This window comes from Dreissena polymorpha, chromosome 3 (assembly GCF_020536995.1).
Source record: "Dreissena polymorpha isolate Duluth1 chromosome 3, UMN_Dpol_1.0, whole genome shotgun sequence".
Lineage (NCBI taxonomy): Eukaryota > Metazoa > Mollusca > Bivalvia > Myida > Dreissenidae > Dreissena > Dreissena polymorpha.
The window spans coordinates 54,330,377-54,350,835 of NC_068357.1; the positions used below are offsets into that span (position 1 = coordinate 54,330,377).

Here is a 20,459-nt window from a genome sequence, read left to right on the forward strand (position 1 = left end):
GTGGGGACTGCACCTGCTAATCTTGAATGATACTTAACACACATACGTCAAGCCTGGTTTCCCCAGAATGAGGCTCATATTTTATCTTTGGAACTTGGGTAAAAAGGACAATTATCTGAATTACAGTACTGTGTCATTAAATTCATGAAACTTGCATGAACAAAAACACATCTGAATATTTGAAACAATTAACACTTGTAATTTATTAAATGTTAAAATGTATTTCATGACTACTTGAATTCATTATTAATGCTAGTGGATAATTGTTCTTTTCAGTATGGCTTAAATGAGTTGAAACTTCGGTTCCGTACCCGGCTCTCACATCATCTGTATGAAAAGTATCTACAGTAAGTATTGCATCATCTTTGTGGAAAGCACCTATACTGTGTGTGTGTATTTCGACAGAATTCCTACCGAATTAATTTACTAGACTCACGAAAGTTGGGACAAATATTGAATAAAGCTGCAATTTCTAGCTATTTCAGTTTTAATGAAAGGCGTCTAATTTTGGAGTGGTTTGTACTGTGGGGAGAAACCAAAATACCCGGAGGAAACATTGCCTTTCCAGTATAAGGACTGACCAAACTCACATGCCCTTGGAACGGGAATTGAACCTGTGTCAACTAGGTGAGAAGTGTGTGAACCAACCATTGGGCTAACCGGAGGGTCAAAAGTGCCTCTAGAAAGTATATGTATTCATACAATATTGTATAAAAAGTATCCCCACATTATGTCTAATTTATTATATCACACTCATGAAAATTGCAACAATGTCCTGTCTGTGCAGGGGGTTCACCTACTATAAGATGAGTAACCTTGACAACCGGATCTCCAATCCTGACCAGCTTTTGACAACAGATGTGGACAAGTTCTGTGATACAGTGGCTGAACTCTACTCCAACCTCAGCAAGGTGACATATAAACACTTCACAGTGTCTTAATCTGGTAAAACTGGGCTAAACGCATGTGCATAAAGTGATTTCTTATTAAGTGTGTGCAGTTTGCACAGGCTCATCAGGGACAACACTTTCTGCCTAGACTGGATTTCCATTAATAAGAGACTTCTTTCATGACAAAAAATCTGTAAAAGCTGAAATTTGCAGAGGCTTATCTGGGATGACACTTTATTCACATGCATTATGCCCTGTTTTTGCAGAACAAGGCTCAAACTGTTGTTGCTTTGTGTTGGTTAGCAACATCATAAAGGGATGACAGATATTAATATGTAGGAAAGTCCGAGCACTCCACATATTTGAGAGCAATTTGTACAACTTGTTGCATAACCCTTGAAAATGTATGTTTATGGATCTAATGGTGTCTATGCCCCAGGAAAACAATATTTTAATTTATAAAATATTATGCAAGTACATGTATTATTATTAATGGAATGAACATAACCTTAAATTTATTATTGATGGCAATTAAACCAAGGGCATATAGTGTTCATTGCTGTCGGCTTTAAATGCACATTCAAAGAGACTGTGATATGCTGTTGCCATCTTGTTTCTGTCTTTAAAATGTCACACATAAATTTAATATTCAAAACTTCTTTAATACTAGCATCTATATCCTTTTAAAAGCCCATAAACCCTTACAATCAACAAATATTTTGTACAATATTTATAAAAATAAAGTTGACACATACAAAATCAATGTTCCTTATGGCAAGAGCCAGAATTTCAATGCTTGATGTGGTCTGGTATCATAGATTTAACAAGAAACAAAATGCTCTTTTTTTGTTTTTTGCAGGACAATATTTTCAACACATGTTCATGTTCCAAGTTAGCATTCATGTGTCGTTTGAATAGATATCGTTGTGGGAAATTAAAATGGAATATATTGTGCCAAAAAAAAAATAAAACGAGCATTTTGTATCTCGTTTAATCTATGTTACCATACCACATCTAGCACTGAAATTTTGGCTATTGCTATAAGGAACATTGAGTTTTTATGGGTTCACTTTGTTTTATGAAATATTGTGCGAATATTTGTTGATTTTGAGTATTTATGCAACTTTAAAAGCATTCAGCTTTTGTATGTTAAAGTGTTTGAAAGAAGCAACGTCTGCGTAGGTTATTTGCAGAGGGCAAAATGATGCTATACAGTATTTTGTTTTGATAAACAAGTTATTATAATTAAACCACAAACACAATTACCCAACATTCAGCAAATGGATAACATGTTAATTTCAGCCTATTCTGGATGTTGTGATATACACAGTGAAACTCACTGAAGGAATTGGTGCCCAGGTGAGAGAAATCATATTGAAATATTCATTTATTGATGTTTTTCATATTTGTTGATGTCAGAGTTTACAGTTTATCAAAGCAGTGCACAAAAATGATGGAGGTTGATGCAATAATTTTATTCATTCTGCTCTTATAATTCATAATGCATTTTTAGAAAGTTGTGTCTGCTGTTTTGTGATAACATTTTGGTTAAAAAATGTTCAGCCATGTTGCATCTTTTTACAGCTCACCTAAGCTCAAAGTGCTCATTGTGACTATTGTGGTAAATCTTGTGTTGTTTGTCGTCCATTATCAACATTTACCTAGTTATAATTGTATAGAGTTTGCATTTTCATCTAATCATGATGAAATTAGGTCAGAATATTAAACTTTACAACATGTAGGTCAAGTTTTTTATATGCATCAACTGCGCTAAAAACTTAGGTCACCATGATAAATCTTAGGAATACCTTGTTTCAATTCTAGGAGGCCATATTCATGACTTAATCTTGATGAAACTTGATCAGAATGTTTATTTTTAAAATATCTAGGCTGAGTTTGAATCTGGGACACTAAAGTCCAAAATGTTGGTCCCCAAGTAGTCTTTGACAATTGGCGAACCTTGATCAATTCAGGGCAATTACACCTCCTTTAGTTTGAATCTGAGTCACGTTTATCCAAAAACTATGTCACCAGGTCAAATCTTAGACAAATCTTACAATCAGAGCTCACATTTATGACTCAATCTTGATGAAACTTGGTCGGAATGTTCATTTTGAAATATCTAGGCCAAGTTTGACTCTGGGTCAAGTGGGGTCAAAAACTTTGTCACCAGGACAGGTTTTTGACTATTGGTGTATTTAACAACTGGTGAGCTTTTAAGGGCCATTATGGTTCTCTTTTTTTATGTTTAAGTGTAAATTTGTTGTTCATTGTGTACAATACAAGATAAACACGTATTTCCTGTTGTTTTTTAGGGCCCTGGTGTGATGCTGTTATACCTGGCTTTTTCTGGAATGGTCTTAACTAGGTATGAATATAAGTCTCCTTCTGTGGAAACTGGGCTTTATGCATGCACTTTAAGTGTCTGTGGAAACTGGGCTTTATGCATGCACTTTAAGTGTCTGTGGAAACTGGGCTTTATGCATGCACTTTAAGTGTCTGTGGAAACTGAGCTTTATGCATGCACTTTAAGTGTCTGTGGAAACTGAGCTTTATGCATGCACTTTAAGTGTCTGTGGAAACTGGGCTTTATGCATGCACTTTAAGTGTCTGTGGAATCTGGGCTTTATGCATGCACTTTAAGTGTCTGTGGAATCTGGGCTTTATGCATGCACTTTAAGTGTCTGTGGAAACTGGGCTTTATGCATGCACTTTAAGTGTCTGTGGAATCTGGGCTTTATGCATGCACTTTAAGTGTCTGTGGAAACTGGGCTTTATGCATGCACTTTAAGTGTCTGTGGAATCTGGGCTTTATGCATGCACTTTAAGTGTCTGTGGAAACTGGGCTTTATGCATGCACTTCAAGTGTCTGTGGAAACTGGGCTTTATGCATGCACTTTAAGTGTCTGTGGAAACTGGGCTTTATGCATGCACTTTAAGTGTCTGTGGGAACTGGGCTTTATGCATGCACTTTAAGTGTCTGTGGAAACTGGGCTTTATGCATGCACTTTAAGTGTCTTCCCAGATTAGCCTTTCTAGTCGGCCCGGCAACACTAGGGACAAAACTTTCAATGTAAACTGGCTGATTAGGGACAACACTTTCAATGTAAACTGGATTTTTTTTTAGAAGAGACTTCCTTAAGACTTAAACGAAAAATATACTACCAGCCGAAAGTGTCGTCCCAAGGTTTAGCCCAGTTTTGTCAGAGCCAGTCTAATATGCAATTTAAATTTAGAGTCTTTGTTGTCAAAAAAAGATTGCACATCTTCATGAAAGTCTTGTCGTTCTAACTTGCAACTTTATCAAAAACTTAGTGTTTATGTGAAAAGAATTGCAAATAACTAAACATAAAATTTAACAATTTATATGCCCCCGGGTCGAATGATCGGGGGTATATTGTTTTTGGCCTGTCTGTCTGTCATTCTGTCTCCAAGGTTAAAGTTTTGCAATAACTTTTGCAATATTGAAGATAGCAACTCAATATTTGGCATGCATGTGTATCTCATGGAGCTGCACATTTTGAGTGGTGAAAGGTCAATGCCATCCTTTCAAATATATGGCTTCAAAGCCGGGCAATTGGGGGCATTGTTTTTGTGACAAACACATCTCTTGTTTAAATGCTAGATTTCAGAGCATGGCTTAAAGTTTCCTGGACATTGTATTTATGTTACAAGTTTGTTTAATATCAGACAAATACTTTTGCAGAGGAATTTTCAAAACAATTTTATTACACTAAAGATTGCGACGTCCCATTGGTCGACTGACAGTAACAGAACAGAAGCTGGAAGGAGAGTATCGATACGTGAATTCTCGGATCATCACAAACAGTGAGGAGGTTGCATTCTACCAGGGAAATGTGAAAGAGAAGACCATTATATTTGCCACATTTGAAAAACTGGTGAGTGTTGTTTATTTTGTTTTGTAGGCCTTTTTATCTCATCTGTCACAAAGTGACATGGTGAGCTTATGTGATCGTGTGATGTCCGGCGTCCGTATGTGAGTGCATGCGTGTGTGCGTGTGCTGACAACAATTTGTTTGAGTAGACAGTAGAGGTCACAGTTTTCATCCAATCTTTATGAAATTTGGTCAGAATGTTTATCTTGATGAAATTTGGGTTTGGATTGTATTTGGGTCATCTGGGGTCAAAAACTAGGTCACTAGGTCAAAAACTATGTCACATAATAGGTCAAATAATAGAAAAAACCTTGTGTAGACAATAGAGGTTGCAGTTTTCATCCAATTTTTTATGAAATTTGGTCAGAATGTTTATCTTGATGAAATCTGGGTTGGGATTGTATTTGGGTTATCTGAGGTAAAAAACTAGGTCACTAGGTCAAATAATAGAAAAACCGTCAACAATTTGTTTGTGTAGACAGTAGAGGTCACAGTTTTTCATCCAATGTTTATGAAATTTGGTCAGAACGTTTATCTTGATGAAATCTGGGTTGGGATTGTATTTGGGTCATCTGGGGTCACAAACTAGGTCACTAGGTCAAAAACTAGGTTACTAGGTGAAATAATAGAAAAACCTTGTATAGACAATAGAGGTCCCAGTTTTCATCCAATTTTTATGAAATTTGGTCAGAATGTTTATCTTAATGAAATCTGGATTGGGATTGTATTTGGGTCATCTTGGGTCAAAAACTAGGTCACTAGGTCAAATAATAGAAAAACCTTGTGTAGACAATAGAGGTCACAGTTTTCATCCAATCTTTATAAAATTTGATAAGAATGTTTATCTTGATGAAATCTGTGTTAGGATTGTATTTGGGTCACCTGGGGTCAAAAACTAGGTCAATAGGTCAAATATTAGAAAAACCTTGTGTAGACAATAGAGGTCACAGTTTCCATCCAATCTTTATGAAATTTGGTCAGAATGTTTATCTTGATAAAAACTGGGTTAGCATTGTATTTGGTAAGTCAGGTGAGCGATTCAGGGCCATCATGGCCCTCTTGCTTATTTGTTACATTTTGTTGAAATAAGTGGTAGTATATGTTTTATTTTTTTGCCAAATTATTTTGGGTGCTGATGTAGATCTATTTATCAAAAAGTTTTTACATAAAAAGATTGCATAAATTTTGCGTAATCCTTGAATATAAATTCATTATACTTTTAGTTAGGGGTATGTGATTGTAAAATTAAGAGTGAAAATTAAATATGCAGTGAACTAAATATTCTACTCTTAGGATTTTCTCTTTTATTTTATACGATTTTTTGAAAAATAATATTATATTTATACATGTGATTGAGCTTGTTCTTGGTTAACGGATCTTAATGGATGTGCGTAAAGTGTCTTTCCAAATAAGCCAGATTAGAAGTCCGCACATTTGATTCTTTCATTTAATGGAACCTCTTCTTAACAAAAATCCAGTCTAGGCGGAAAGTATGGACTCTGACAAGCTTACGCACACTGCACAGGCTAATGGGGGATGATACTCTCCACACTTGCATTAGGCCCAATATTCCCATAGACTGGCTCAACACTATGCTACCAGCGTTCAAATGCACCCTTTGATGCCGTTTCATTTCAGGTGAATCACATGCGATACTTCATCTTCTTCCGGCTACAGATGGGACTTGTAGATAATATTATTGCCAAATGTGAGTGCTTTCACATACCTTGCAGAAAATGTTGCTTTTGAATTGTCTTGCTATCATAACATGTATTCGTCATTAGACAATTAGACACATGAAAATTAACTAGATTTTAACCTCACTCTAGGAAACAGGGGATTAATACATGTGTGTAAAGTGGGTCTCAGATATGCGAGTGCAGTCCACACAGGCTAATCAGCCACAAAACTTTCCGCCCACAAGGGATTTTGCTAAGAACGGACTCTCTAAATTCTATAAAAGCAGAAAGTGTCGTCTCTGATACGCCTATGGAGTGGACAGGCTAACAAGGGACAACCATTCACACACATTCATTAAGCCCAGTATTCCCTGATGAAGGCTTATATTATTTACAAGGTTCTGAACTTGGGTGTTTATGAGATATAGGTTCTCTGCTCTGTGCGTTGCTTGCATTTTTTTCACATTTTACTTTAGGATCAAGCATCTCACAACATTAAGATATGTTGCTCAAACCGCCTCCAGATAATATGAAAATATTCCCTGTTTCAGATTTTGCAACTGTGATAGGTTATTTGGTCGTTAGTCGACCATTTTTGAATTTGGCCAACCCCAAGTATGTTGAAAGCTCCCACAGTCAAAGATTAGAGGTAAATGAAATTTTGTGTTTGTTTCATTGTTTCAGACATAGCTACGGTCGTTGGTTACTTCGTTGAGAGTCGTCCATTTTTTGATAGCACTAAATATGTAAACACTTCGCATAGTGAAATGATGCAGGTATTTCTGTAATTCCGAAGGTAGTTGAATCAGTGCCAGGCTATTTGTATAGCAAGTAATCAGAAACACAATTCATTCCCACATGGCTTCGCATAGAAAGCCTTTATATTATTATGCAGGGGTGTGCTTCTTCCTCCTCTCAGCTGATTTCCTCCCTTTCAATGCCAAACTTATAAGCTTCGGAGAAAACCCAAGGTATTGTCATAGCCAGCTCGTCGTGTCAAGGTTTTTTAAAATTAGTTCCAAAATCAAAGTGCTTCAACCTACAACTTTGAAACTTCATATGTAGGTGCACCTTGATGAGTTCTACATGCCACACCCATTTTTGGGTCACTAGGTCAAAGGTAAAGGTCACTGTGATCTTTAAAAAAAAAAAAAAAATTCTGACAATCTTTCATTTATTAAAAACTGCACCCGCAGCCGAGCGTGGCACCCCTTATACGGTGCTCTTGTTTTACATTTAGTTATAAACTTTGCTTGATCTATGTATAAATGAAGAGTTCAATTGAAACCTGTAAAGGGGGTAGAGCATTTACCTCCCCTGAGGTGGTTCTTAAATCACACCCTTGATATAGTATGCTTATTTCATGTCCTTAATCTAATTATTCTGTATTTACCTTCCAAGTGTTTCAGGGGTGTGATCTTTTCTCCTTTCAGTGGATTACATCCCCTTAAATGTCAAACTAATTACACAAATAGTTATAAACTTGACTAGATCTGTATGGAAATGAAGAGTTTAGTGGAACCTTGTATGGGTAGGGCATTTTCCTTTCATGATGTGGTTCAAAATTCACACCCCTGGTGTATGTATTCACAGACATTTGTCAATAGTTTCCAGATTCATGGTAAATGTGTTATTGACTTACTTTATTTATGGACTCTGCTATTGAATGATGTTATTTAAATGACTTTAAGCCAGATATGAAAATTCTGAATATCGATGATTTAACACATGTGAACTGAATATTCTAATGATTTTGATGAATAGGGCTTTTTATTTAGTACAGTGTAGAGTGTATATTTACTTTTTATACGCCCGTTTAAAAAAAACAAGACGTATTATAGTTTCACCTTGGCGGTGGGCGGGCGGGTGGGCCGGTTGGTGGGCGGACAGCGTCCACAGCAGTGTCCGATCTCTAATTCAAATAGTTCATCATATCTTCACCAAACTTGGTCAGAAGTTTTATCTATACAATATCTAGGTCAAGTTCGAATATGGGTTATGCCGGGGTCAAAATCTAGGTCACAGGGTCACTTAGTGCATTTCAAGCATTTAGCATGGTGTCCGCTTTCTAATTGAAGTAGTTTTCATCCAATCTTCACCAAATTTGGTCAGAAGTTGTGTCTAGACAATATCTAGGTCATGTTCAAATATGGGTCATGCCGGGTCAAAAACTAGATCACGAGGTCACTTAGTGCATTTCAAGCATTAAGCATGGTGTCCGCTCTCGAATTGAAGTAGTTTTCATCTGATCTTCACCAAATTTAGTCAGAAGTTGTGTCTAGATGAAATGTAGGTCAAGTTCAAGTATGGGTCATGGTAAAATTATCAAGGTGTTCAAAACCTTCAAACAAGCGTATCTTGTGACAGTTTGGCACTCTTGTTTAACATGATACACATAAAAAAAAATTTGTGTAAAACTGCAATCAAGTGGAAAGAGTAGTTCTTAACCTGCGTAATAAGTTCTAGGTTGATAGTGTACAAATTTGTTTCTGGTTATGTTAGAAACAAGATTATTTTTATACGCCCGTTTATAAAATCGGGACGTATTATAGTTTCACCCTTGGCGGGCGGGTGGCGGGCAGCGTCCACTGCAGTGTCCGCTCTCTTATTCAAATAGTTTTCATCCGATCTTCACCAAACTTGGTCAAAAGTTGTGTATAGACAATATCTAGGTCAAGTTCGAATATGGGTCATGCCGGGTCAAAAACTAGGTCACAGGGTCACTTAGTGCATTTCAAGGATAAAGCATGGTGTCCGCTCTCTAATTGAAGTAGTTTTCACTCAATCTTCACCAAATTTTGTCAGAAGTTGAGTCTAGATGATTTGTAGGTCAAGTTCAAATATGGGTCATGCAGGGTCAAAAACTATGTCACGAGGTTACTAAGTGCATTTCAAGCATTTAGCATGGTGTCCACTCTCTAATTGAAGTAGTTTTCATCTGATCTTCACCTAATTTGGTCAGAAGTTTAGTCTAGATGATATGTAGGTCAAGTTTGAATATGGGTCATGCTGGGTCAAAAACGAGGTCACGAGGTCACATAGTGCATTTCAGGCATTTAGCATGGTGTCCGCTCTCTAATTGAAGTAGTTGTGATCTGATCTTCACCAAATTTACATCTAAATGATATCTAGGTTCATATATGGGTCATGCCGGGTCAATAACTAGGTCTCTAGGTCACTTAGTGCATTTCAAGCATTGAGCATGGTGTCCAAAACCTTCGAACGGGCGTATCTTGTGACAGTTTGGCACTTTTGTTGCTTTTCCAACATATATCTGTTTGCTCAATTATTTTTGAATAGTCCCAGCTATTCAGCTTGACCATTTGTTGACGGTGGTATTTGCTTAATGCACTGGTAAATGTAAACGTGTTACTCTTCCACATCCCTTTTTCTACTACAGGTATTTATGGAAAGCCTTGACTGTCTTATATGTACAAAATAAACATTGTTGTGTCCAAATAGAACTATATTTAGTCACTTTGTCAATCTATTAAGTCAATATGTCATTATATTGGGTGCTTGTGTCAATATTTTATGTCAAACCACCCTTATATCGAGTCAGCGAACGAATATATCATGTCGATGTGACCTTATATTATGTCAATACGTCATTATATGAATTGCATTTGTCAATATATTATGTCAAGCCACCCTTACATTGAGTCAATATGTAATTATATTAAGTCAATTAATTTATAATTCATTGATTTTAATGATTTATATTGAGGACGCAATTTGCAGATCCTATAATAATGTTCTGACAACTTTTAAAATACTTTCAAAACATTAAAAGTTAAATTATCTAATTTGTGTGTGCATGTATTGCTATTTGTCTTAAATAATAATTATGCAATTGGCAGAGTTTAATCTGAGTTTTCATTTGTTTAATTTTTGGGGGGGGGATCTAACATAGGAAGGAAACAATATAATCTAGCCTCTCTCTGTGACAATAGGGTTTCATGCATATGTGTAAAGTGCCGTCAAAGATTAGCCAGTGAAGGCTGCATAAAATGAATTTTTGCTATGAAGAGACTTCCTTCAAACAACTTAATGCACATGCATAAGGCCCCTTTTTCCCAGAGTGATGGTCAATGATTTAGGGATGATTTGTTGCTTTCAGGTTTTTTTTTCCACTTTTAGGAAAGATAGCCCATGACTTTGGAATTGGGAATTTTATTGTCATTTTCATGAAATTGGGAAAATAAATTCATTAGCCTTTTTTTCCACACGAACAGTCCACTGATTAGGGAAATACAGCCGTTCACGATGTTTCATTTCAGGACTATTACAAGAGTGGTAGGATGTTGGTACGTATGGCCGAGGCAATAGGCAGGATAGTGTTAGCAGGGCGTGAAATGACCAGATTATCTGGGTAAGTATGGGCATCAAATGACCAGATTATTTGCAGCGTTGTACCGTATTTACAAACGTGTGGATTTTCTGTTAAAACTGAATTATTTATTGAGGGAGAATTAGCTGTTTAAGTATTGTTTTCAATCATAATATTGAGACATCTTTTTACCAAGCAAGGCAATCATATGACACTGATCAAATCATGTGTATTAACGTATGTTGTGTACTGAACATGTATGCAGTTCCTGTTAAGGTTGTTGACTTTTTAACTCACCTGAGCAATGTTTGTGCTCATGGTCAGCTTTTGTGATGGCCTTCTGTCTGTTGTGCGTTGTCAATATTTGCCTTTGAACATTCTTGAGGCCACATTAATTGCCCAATCTTTATGAATCTTGGTCAGAACGTTTGTCCTAATGATATCTCTGCTGAGTTTGAAACTTGGTCATGTAGGGAAAAAAAACGTTAGCACTAGGTAAATTAAAGAAAAAACTCTAGAAGCCACATGTGTTGCCTAATCTTCATGTAATTTGGTCAAAATATTTGTCCCAAAAAAAGACAGTTGGTGAAAACGATAATTCACGTTTGTTTGTGTAATCTTATTGAAACTAACTCTGATCATTTGTTTTAGTTATTCCTCAGATGAATAAGATTTAGTTCTTTTCAATTGGAAAACATGGTCGACATAAGGCGGGGCAGTTTTCCATATGGTGTTAAAATAAAGCAATTTTTGACGGCCAATAAGCCACATTTTTACCCACTTAGTGTGAAACTTGCTAACAACATTAAAATCGTATATAATATGTATGGGCTCAGTTCGAAAATGATAGTTGGTTGATTAAAAACATGGCAGCCAGGTGAAAGAGCAGTTTTCTAGTGTATTGTGAAATTTTGTGAATACTACCTGCTCAAAACGGTTAGTTCCTTGGGGTCTTAGGTGAGCGCCTTAGGACCTTGGCCGTCTTATCTTAAGATTTTACCATGGGCATCATGTTAAATAAATTGTTGAATTGTTAGATTTGGAATTGATTTGATCAAAAGGGCACTCGTTCACATAGAATTTCACTCTATAAAACCATAAATATACTCTAACAAAAGGTTTAAATGAAGTTTGAAGGTTAAATTAGTAGAAAATGTTACAGTACATTTTAACTGTTGTAATTGTTTTGATATAAGACACACTCATTAAAATTTATTATCTCCAAACACGTCCTACAATATTGTATGGAATATAGTTTCATGGAAGTTGTAAATATTGTATGGAATATAGTTTCATGGAAGTTGTAAATATTGTATGGAATATAGTTTCATGGAAGTTGTAAATATTGTATGGAATATAGTTTCATGGAAGTTGTAAATATTGTATGGAATATAGTTTCATGGAAGTTGTAAATATTGTATGGAATATAGTTTCATGGAAGTTGTAAATATTGTATGGAATATAGTTTCATGGAAGTTGTAAATATTGTATGGAATATAGTTTCATGGAAGTTGTAAATATTGCATGGAATATAGTTTCATGGAAGTTGTAAATATTGTATGGAATATAGTTTCATGGAAGTTGTAAATATTGTATGGAATATAGTTTCATGGAAGTTGTAAATATTGTATGGAATATAGTTTCATGGAAGTTGTAAATATTGTATGGAATATAGTTTCATGGAAGTTGTTCTTATAGTAAGAGCTTCGCTCTGGAAAAGTTGTGCTTTATGCATGTGCGTAAAGTGTAATCCCAGATAAGCCTGTGCAGTCTGCGCAGGCTAATCAGGGATGACACTAGGTGCTTAATAATACTTTTAATTTAAACATAGTCTTCTATTTTGAGAGAAAATCCATCTAAGGCCGAGGTGTTGTCCCTGATTAGCCTGTGCAAACTGCACAGGCTTATCTGGGATGACAACACTTTAAAAACATGGATTAAGACCAGTTTCACTAGACCTAGGGTCACATGTGACTGATTTGCAGGTTCACAGCGAGGATCACAGAGCTGATGACGGTGTTAGATGATCTCAACAATGGGAAGTATGAAAGGACGATGGTGACGGACCGAAATCATAAAGGTACATTTAGTGTGCATGACAAACAATGTTTTGACCCAGTATTTTGGCAAATCTTAAATAAAAAGAGTCGTACATGACCCACAAGTTTGAATGCTATAAAATACCCTGATTTTCATCTGATTAAAAAATGTATATTAACAATAAAAGGGCTTCTTCATCAAGTAAGCGTTATGACTTTGGCAGTCTATAACCATGTACAAATATGAATGTTCAGTTACAATTGCTCTTGTATTGTATTAAGGTTCTGTTTTGATCTGATGTAAACTTAACATTTTCAATATAACATGTTAAATTGCCAAATTCTTTCAAAAAAGTTTTAATTTCTCATGTCACATGTTTATTTTCAGATTCCGAAAAAGCCAAAGTTGATTTCAAGCCTGGAAGTGGGAAAATGGTGTTCCAAGACCATATTATCAAGTATGGATATTTTTTTACCCTGAAAAAAAAAAGAGAAATTATACGAGTAGTATATTGCCATTGAAATATATATGTGATATAATATGACCTTCATCATGCAAATAAGGGTCTTATGCCATATGCGGCCATTGTAGCGTCATATAAGCCTGCACATAATCGAAGTCAAGGTCAGGACCTACCCTGTCCACTTACAAGACACAACAGCATGTGTGACTATATAGTTGCCAGGGGTCGCTGGACGCATATGGCATAAGACCCATTTTCAACATTCTAAAGCTCATATAATTATTATGTACCCGTTTCAGATTTGACAAGGTGCCATTAGTAACTCCAAACGGTGATGTTCTAGTAAAAGAACTTAATTTTGAGGTACGGTATATGTTAGTTTTTAGCTCGGCTGTTTTTGGAGAAAACCCGAGTTATTGTCATTGCCAGCTCGTCGTCAGCCGTCCGCTGTAGGCGTCGTGCTAAAACCTTAACATTGGCTCTAAAATCAAAGTGCTTCTGCCTACAACTTTGAAATTTCATATGTAGATGCACCTTGATGAGTTCTACACGCTACACCCATTTTTGGGTTACTAAGTCAAAGGTCAAGGTCACTGTGACCTCTAATATAAAACTTTAACATAGGCTCTAAAGTCAAAGTGCTTCCACCTACAACTTTGAAACTTCATATGTAGATGCACCTTGATGAGTTCTACATGCCACACCCATTTTTGGGTCACTAGGTCAAAGGTCAAGGTCACTGTGACCTCTAATATAAAACTTTAACATAGGCTCTCAAATCAAAGTGCTTCCACCTACAACTTTGAAACTTCATATGTAGATGCACCTTGATGAGTTCTACACGCCACACCCATTTTTGGGTCACTAGGTCAAATGTCAAGGTCACTGTGACCTCTAAGGAAGAAAAAAAAAATTCTGACAAGCTTTCGCAGCCGTTATGCGGTGCTCTTGTTAGGTGTTAGATTGGTCTGTCAATTTTCTCAATATTTTAAAGAATTAATTTTTTTAGTATTTTGTAGCTCGTAAAACAAGAAAAGCACAATTTCTATCATGTTGTTCTTTGTATTTGGTCACAAACATACTTTAGACATATTTACCAAACATACATGTAGAATAATAATACTAGTTGAAGAAAAAATCTCTTGGTAGGTCACATTTATGTGTGACCTTTAAACTGAAACAATTACTGAGCTTACTGGAAAGTGTCAATTGTTGCGTACAGGTAAATATTGCAATTCGTTGACGTTAATTACTGTTTTTAGGTGAAGTCTGGTGTCAATGTGTTGGTGTGTGGACCCAATGGATCAGGAAAAAGTTCATTGTTCAGAATTCTTGGCGAGGTAAAAAACAGTCAAACTAAATGTTTTGTTTATGATTCACAGATAACTATAGCTGTATCTTTGTTCTGTATGATATTTAAATACATGTAGTTCCTTGTTAATTTTGTTTGTAAGAACTACAGTTTCACTTTCAAATCAATACACTGAGCAGATTTTCAAAACAACCATTCTATAAAATGTAATTACAGGATAATTTATGCAAAGGTATGTGTTAGATTTCACTTTATATTGTTTAACATATAAGTCTATCTCGTTCAAAAAAAAACTTGATTTTTGTTCAGCCAGGGTAGTCATATGGAACGTCTTGCTCTAATTCTATGTTGAAGCATGTGAAATAACTGTGCACCTCTATTAACTTTGCATGCATTGCAATACATTATTAACCCTTTATCATTTAGATATGTATTTTGACACATTTGTAGTCCCGTAGAAAGTTAAATTTAATTAAAGACCTTCTTACTAGATTCAAGTTTTAAAGGTTTCATTTCTAACCCTTAGTTACTGATGAGCAGAAAATAGCATAAATCCTGAACAGACTGCGAGTTACTCGCAGGCTGTTCTGGTTTTATGCTGTTTGCACATAGTCATTTTCACTTTGCTTCTGATGCGGGAAAGAGGTAATGGGCTTAAATAATTTAAAAACAAAACATAAGGTGAGAATGAAAATAGTTGATTACTGGTAAGCCTTTAGTATGCTGGATACTCACTCTTCTGGTAGACTGGCGTGATTACCATTGTACTAAACATGTGCGTTTATGTCTGTTTTGCAACTTTCTGTTTTATGGGTGACCATGTTAAAATTTTGTTACACTTGATTGATTTGTTTAATTTGAAATATTTAAAGGACATTTGTGCAATACCCTGTCTGAAAAGCATGAGCAAATTATGTGTAAATACGTCGTAGGGTTTGCATATTCTACAAAATGGCAGGTGGATGTTTAGACTGTATTTTTAGCCTGCAGCTTATATTGTATTCCAAAGATATATAATAATGTTTAGTCTTCTGTTGTCCATTTTCTTTTCACTATTTCAGCTATGGCCATTGTTTGGTGGAACGTTAACAAAACCCAAGAAAGGCAACCTGTTCTATGTACCTCAGGTAAATGACATTCAATTATAAACATTTTCCTCAACTTGTGTTTTTAAAACTATGTGGCCAGGTAAAAACATTTTGGCTAAAGGGCTTCTGTATGGTTAATTTTAACCCTCTTTATGCCCCCAGTAGGGTGGCATATAGCATTTGAACTGTCTTTCAGTCGGTCCACCCGTCTGTCCGAAAACTTTAACATTGGCCATAACTTTTGTGATATTGAAGATAGCAACTTGATATTTGGCATGCATGCGTATCTCATGGAGCTGCACATTTTGAGTGGTGAAAGGTTAAGGTCATCCTTCAAGGTCAATTGTAAAAAAATACAATCCAAGGGAAGTAATAAGCTAATAAACTAATAAAGGGAGATAATTTCTAAACATGCCAAATTATATATTGAAATTTTATTTTAAAGCGGCACAATAGGGGGCATTGTGTTTCTGACAAACACAACTCTTGTTGAAACGAAATTTAGCTTCTTTTGTTACAAATTATGTTGTAGTTTGCTCCGACAGTTTGCATGCCAAAGCTATTGTCAGAAGAAAACTTGAACAGCAAACATTGCCATAAAATGCCGTTTAGCATAATGTGGAGTGGTGAACATAATTTCTCTAAAGTGCTTCCTTATCATAGGTTGTTATACTTAAAAGAAAATAAATTTGTCTGCCAAGGTGTGTTGAAATAACATGTACAGACATAGCATATATGTACATGTACCCAATTGAACTTTATGTGTTCCTTATTCATACATACAAATATTATTTACAATTTATAGACTTATTGTATAATCCGTATATGTGCATGTTGCTATTTGAACATTACAATGTTCCTTAAACAATACACAAACCATTTGATGTACCTTGACATTATTTGAACAAATTTCATTTTCAAAATATAAGGTTCTTATAATTTACTTGACATGCTGTCAACAATTTTCATGTTCCCTTTAACTGGGTGTGATATCAACAATTCTCACCCTTTGCCTTTGAGTTACTTTTGTGCTATACAAACTTTTTTCTCGTGCTAGCGACCATACATGACTGTGGGCACCCTACGAGACCAGGTTATCTACCCTGACAGCGTGGAGGATCAGAAACGACGCAATGTGAAGGTCTGTATAGATCATATTACTATTAGCACAGGCTAATCAGGGACAACACTTTCCGCTTTAGTGGGATTTCCTTGTTTAAAGGTAGTGTCAACTTAACCAAAGTCCAGTTAAGGTGGAAAGTGGCGTTCCTGATTACAATGTGTGGTCTGCACAGGCTAATCTGGGATGGCACTTTACTCACATGCATTAAGCCTGGTTTTCCCAGAACGAGTCTCATTAGCTATAACCACTTGCATCTTGTAGGACTCTGAGCTTGCAGACATCCTGGAGAAGGTACAGCTGGGTTACATCCTGGACCGAGAGAAGGGCTGGGAGTCTGTACAGGACTGGATGGATGTGCTCAGTGGTGGAGAGAAACAGAGGATTGCGGTACGGCAGCAAACATGTGTTTGAGAATAGTCACTGACTTAAAGGTCAAACTTGTATTTAATGCTGTACGGACTCAAAGTTCAATCGTGTATTTAAGGCTGTATTGGCTTGAAATTCAAATTTGTATAAAAGGCTGTATTGGCTTGAAGTTTAAAGTTGTATTAAAGGCTGTACGGACTTGAAATTCAAAGTTGTAATAAAGGCTGTATGGGCTTGAAGTTCTTAGTTGTATTTTAGGCTGTACAGACTTGAAATTTAAAGTTGTATTAAAGGCTGTATGGGCTTGAAGTTTAAAGTTGTATTAAAGGCTGTACGGACTTGAAATTCAAAGTTGTAATAAAGGCTGTATGGGCTTGCAGTTCTTAGTTGTATTAAAGGCTGTACAGACTTGAAGTTCAACGTTGTATTAAAGGCTGTATGGGCTTGAAGTTTAAAGTTGTATTAAAGACTGTATGGGCTTGATGTTTAAAGTTGTTTTAAGGGCTGTACCGACTTGAAGTTCAAAGTTGTATTAAAGGCTGTACAGACTTGAAGTTCAACGTTGTATTAAAGGCTGTACGGACTTGAAGTTTAAAGTTGTATTAAAGGCTGTTTGGAGGTATAGTTCAAGCTTGTATTTAAGGCCATAAACATTTTAAGTTCAAAATTGTATTCAAGGCTGTATAGATTTACAAGTTCAAACATGTTTTTAAAGCTGTATAGACTTGAAGTTACAGGCTAATATGGGAGATCACTTTATGCACATGCATTAAGACCAGTTTTCTCACTGTTGTGTTTTCCAAATTACCATACATACATGAAAATGTGGTATTGTACACCAAACTTCTGCTTCGATTCAGAAGATTGTTGGACAAACGGCACCCGGACAATCGGTAACCAGTGTTGTTTTTTTTGCATACACGGACAATGGGCACCCTGTTAATTTGTTGACCCGGACAATCGGCACACAACAATCGGCACCCGATTTAATTGTATACATGGACAAACAGCACCCTATTTAATGTCCCCGGTCATAGCTCTATATATGGGCAGAATCGTAAGAAAACGTGTTTTTATTGAGGATATCCGGTTGAAAACCAACGATATGGCGATTTTTATTTTGGGGTCGAGTACGGTAAAGTACAAAAACGACCTAATAAATATGCATGATTCAACACGTTAATTCAAACCTTAACAAACACAATTGCGGATAGAGGAGAATTTAGAGGAGAGAAGGTAAGAGCAAATGCAAATACATCTTTCACATACGGAAACTGAGCTGCAAGGCTATGCTTTTGCTAATAATTAGGGCTGCAAAGGATATCCGAAATATCCGAGATTTGCAGATCCCAAAATTCCGTCAACAGGACGTTTACAAATGCGAGGTATACCCATGGAAATCGTGCATGTATTTAGTTTTTGATACAAACTTTGTAGCGCAGAGAACATTGAATTCTGTTGTTTTCCGTTAAAAGTTTCTTTAACATTTTTTAATGCAATTATATCGCGAATAATTTGATATTTCCTCTAAATTAATTTCAAATCAAACAAGCCGTATCTTTATCGTTATGGTATTTCAGTTCAGTAATTATTGAAACAGTAATTGTACTGTATACTGATTTAAGAGAACATCTAGACGGAACTGGATTAAGTGTTGGGCGTTATAAAAACACGCATAGCACGTCTACTAACCTATTGTGTAGACTGCAGCTGTCTGCAGTGTTTGGACAAAAGAGATTAACATGTGTGAATGCAACTCAGCCGATTTGGTCCATAATTACCGGTAATACATAGTTTTCAATGTGATTATTTTAATCAATACATTTGCGATCTAAATCGGGGCCGAATAGTGTAAAACGCGATTTTTTGAATATTTTTTTGGATACAAAAATTGCAGTTGAGAAACTGACACGGTCGGTCGGGTTACCTGAAACAAACATGTTTTTTTAGGCCTCATTTATATATTATTTTATCTATTCAAAACCGATTTTGACCAGGTTTTCAATGTCAACCTCGATACAAAATATATTTCAATGAATTTATGTAAAGTGTATTTCTCGCTATATGAGACCAAGACTAAGACTAAAAAACAGTAAATGGTGTTTTTTTTACCAATAAAGACATTTGACTTGATTTGATTTTGTAGCGAAAGAAAATCCCGTCAACGCATTTTGTACTGATAAGTCTTATCCGCTAATTGGTTGGAAAATTGTTGGGCTTTATCGATCGCCTTTAATCCGGTGCCGTTTGTCCGTGTATACAATTAAATCGGGTGCCGATTGTCCAGGTCGACAAATTTACAGGGTGCCGACTGTCAGCGTATACAAAAAAACACTTGGTCCCGATTTTCCGGGTGCCGTTTGTCCGGATACCTTCTGCTTCCTTGCATTAATTTTAAATTTAAACTGGTCCACCAGATGGCGCGTCTGTTCTACCACCAGCCTCAGTTTGCGATCTTAGATGAGTGTACAAGCGCAGTGAGCATGGATGTGGAGGGTTACATCTATCAGCACAGCAGGGAGCTGGGCATCACTCTGTTCACAGTCTCGCATAGGAAGTCTCTTTGGAAACACCATGAGGTAAATATGCCCCCGTCACCGCCCAGATACCGGCACCTCTGAGGTATGTTCACATTCACAGTCACTGTGGAATCATCACGAGATATACATGGGGATTGCTTGAAACGGCTCTTTCAGGATTAGATTTATAATTCTTTTAAAGTTTATGTAACCCCTTCTCCCAGGGCCTGCTGTCTCAAAACTTTAACGGCCAGTTAAGGTAACAGTTTGTTTAGTTCTTACCCAAATAACATAAATTTTATGTTAATATCAGACATTTTCTAATTATTGGAGCGAAAATAAAATTGTAAAAATTTACACATATATTAAAGGGTTAACAATTAAGTCACATAAATGACTTGATCCAAAAATAAAGGGCTGTTTGCTTAACTGGCCATTAACGTTTCTAGCAACCAGGGTCTAATATACCAGTTTATTAGCAACTCATTGTTGGCACAGTGCAGACATTGGTTTCCGTGGTGATCAACACAGCTGAGGACAAGTGAAGTAAACGCTTGATAAGTCAGCTGCGTGTAAAGATATATACAGATAGATAAATACAATTATAGATAAAGATAGATACGGGTCGAAAAGATAGATAAAGGCTATGGGTAAAGATAAATTAATATTATCAATAAAGATAAATAAAAAAATTAGATCGATAACTAAATGCTTAAGATAACTTTAGATAAAGATAGATTATTGATACAAGAT

General features: G+C 36.0%; 1 protein-coding gene across 2 annotated transcripts in view; it reads left to right on the top strand.

Annotated features, from left to right (window-relative positions):
* Window positions 1–20,459, top strand: part of LOC127874203 (ATP-binding cassette sub-family D member 3-like) — a 44,840-nt gene that overhangs the window by 18,663 nt on the left and 5,718 nt on the right. The window contains exons 8-23 of one of the 2 annotated variants that reach the window (XM_052418426.1): window positions 277–347; window positions 788–911; window positions 2,193–2,249; window positions 3,206–3,258; window positions 4,630–4,789; window positions 6,425–6,494; window positions 7,017–7,114; window positions 10,746–10,837; window positions 12,781–12,875; window positions 13,223–13,292; window positions 13,598–13,661; window positions 14,561–14,638; window positions 15,672–15,737; window positions 16,756–16,839; window positions 17,083–17,208; window positions 19,605–19,766. In XM_052418426.1, coding sequence (XP_052274386.1) covers window positions 277–347; window positions 788–911; window positions 2,193–2,249; window positions 3,206–3,258; window positions 4,630–4,789; window positions 6,425–6,494; window positions 7,017–7,114; window positions 10,746–10,837; window positions 12,781–12,875; window positions 13,223–13,292; window positions 13,598–13,661; window positions 14,561–14,638; window positions 15,672–15,737; window positions 16,756–16,839; window positions 17,083–17,208; window positions 19,605–19,766 — 1,470 coding nt within the window. Of the gene's footprint in view, window positions 1–276; window positions 348–787; window positions 912–2,192; window positions 2,250–3,205; window positions 3,259–4,629; window positions 4,790–6,424; window positions 6,495–7,016; window positions 7,115–7,149; window positions 7,242–10,745; window positions 10,838–12,780; window positions 12,876–13,222; window positions 13,293–13,597; window positions 13,662–14,560; window positions 14,639–15,671; window positions 15,738–16,755; window positions 16,840–17,082; window positions 17,209–19,604; window positions 19,767–20,459 lie in introns of both variants that reach the window. The other variant, XM_052418427.1, reaches the window with a different exon arrangement.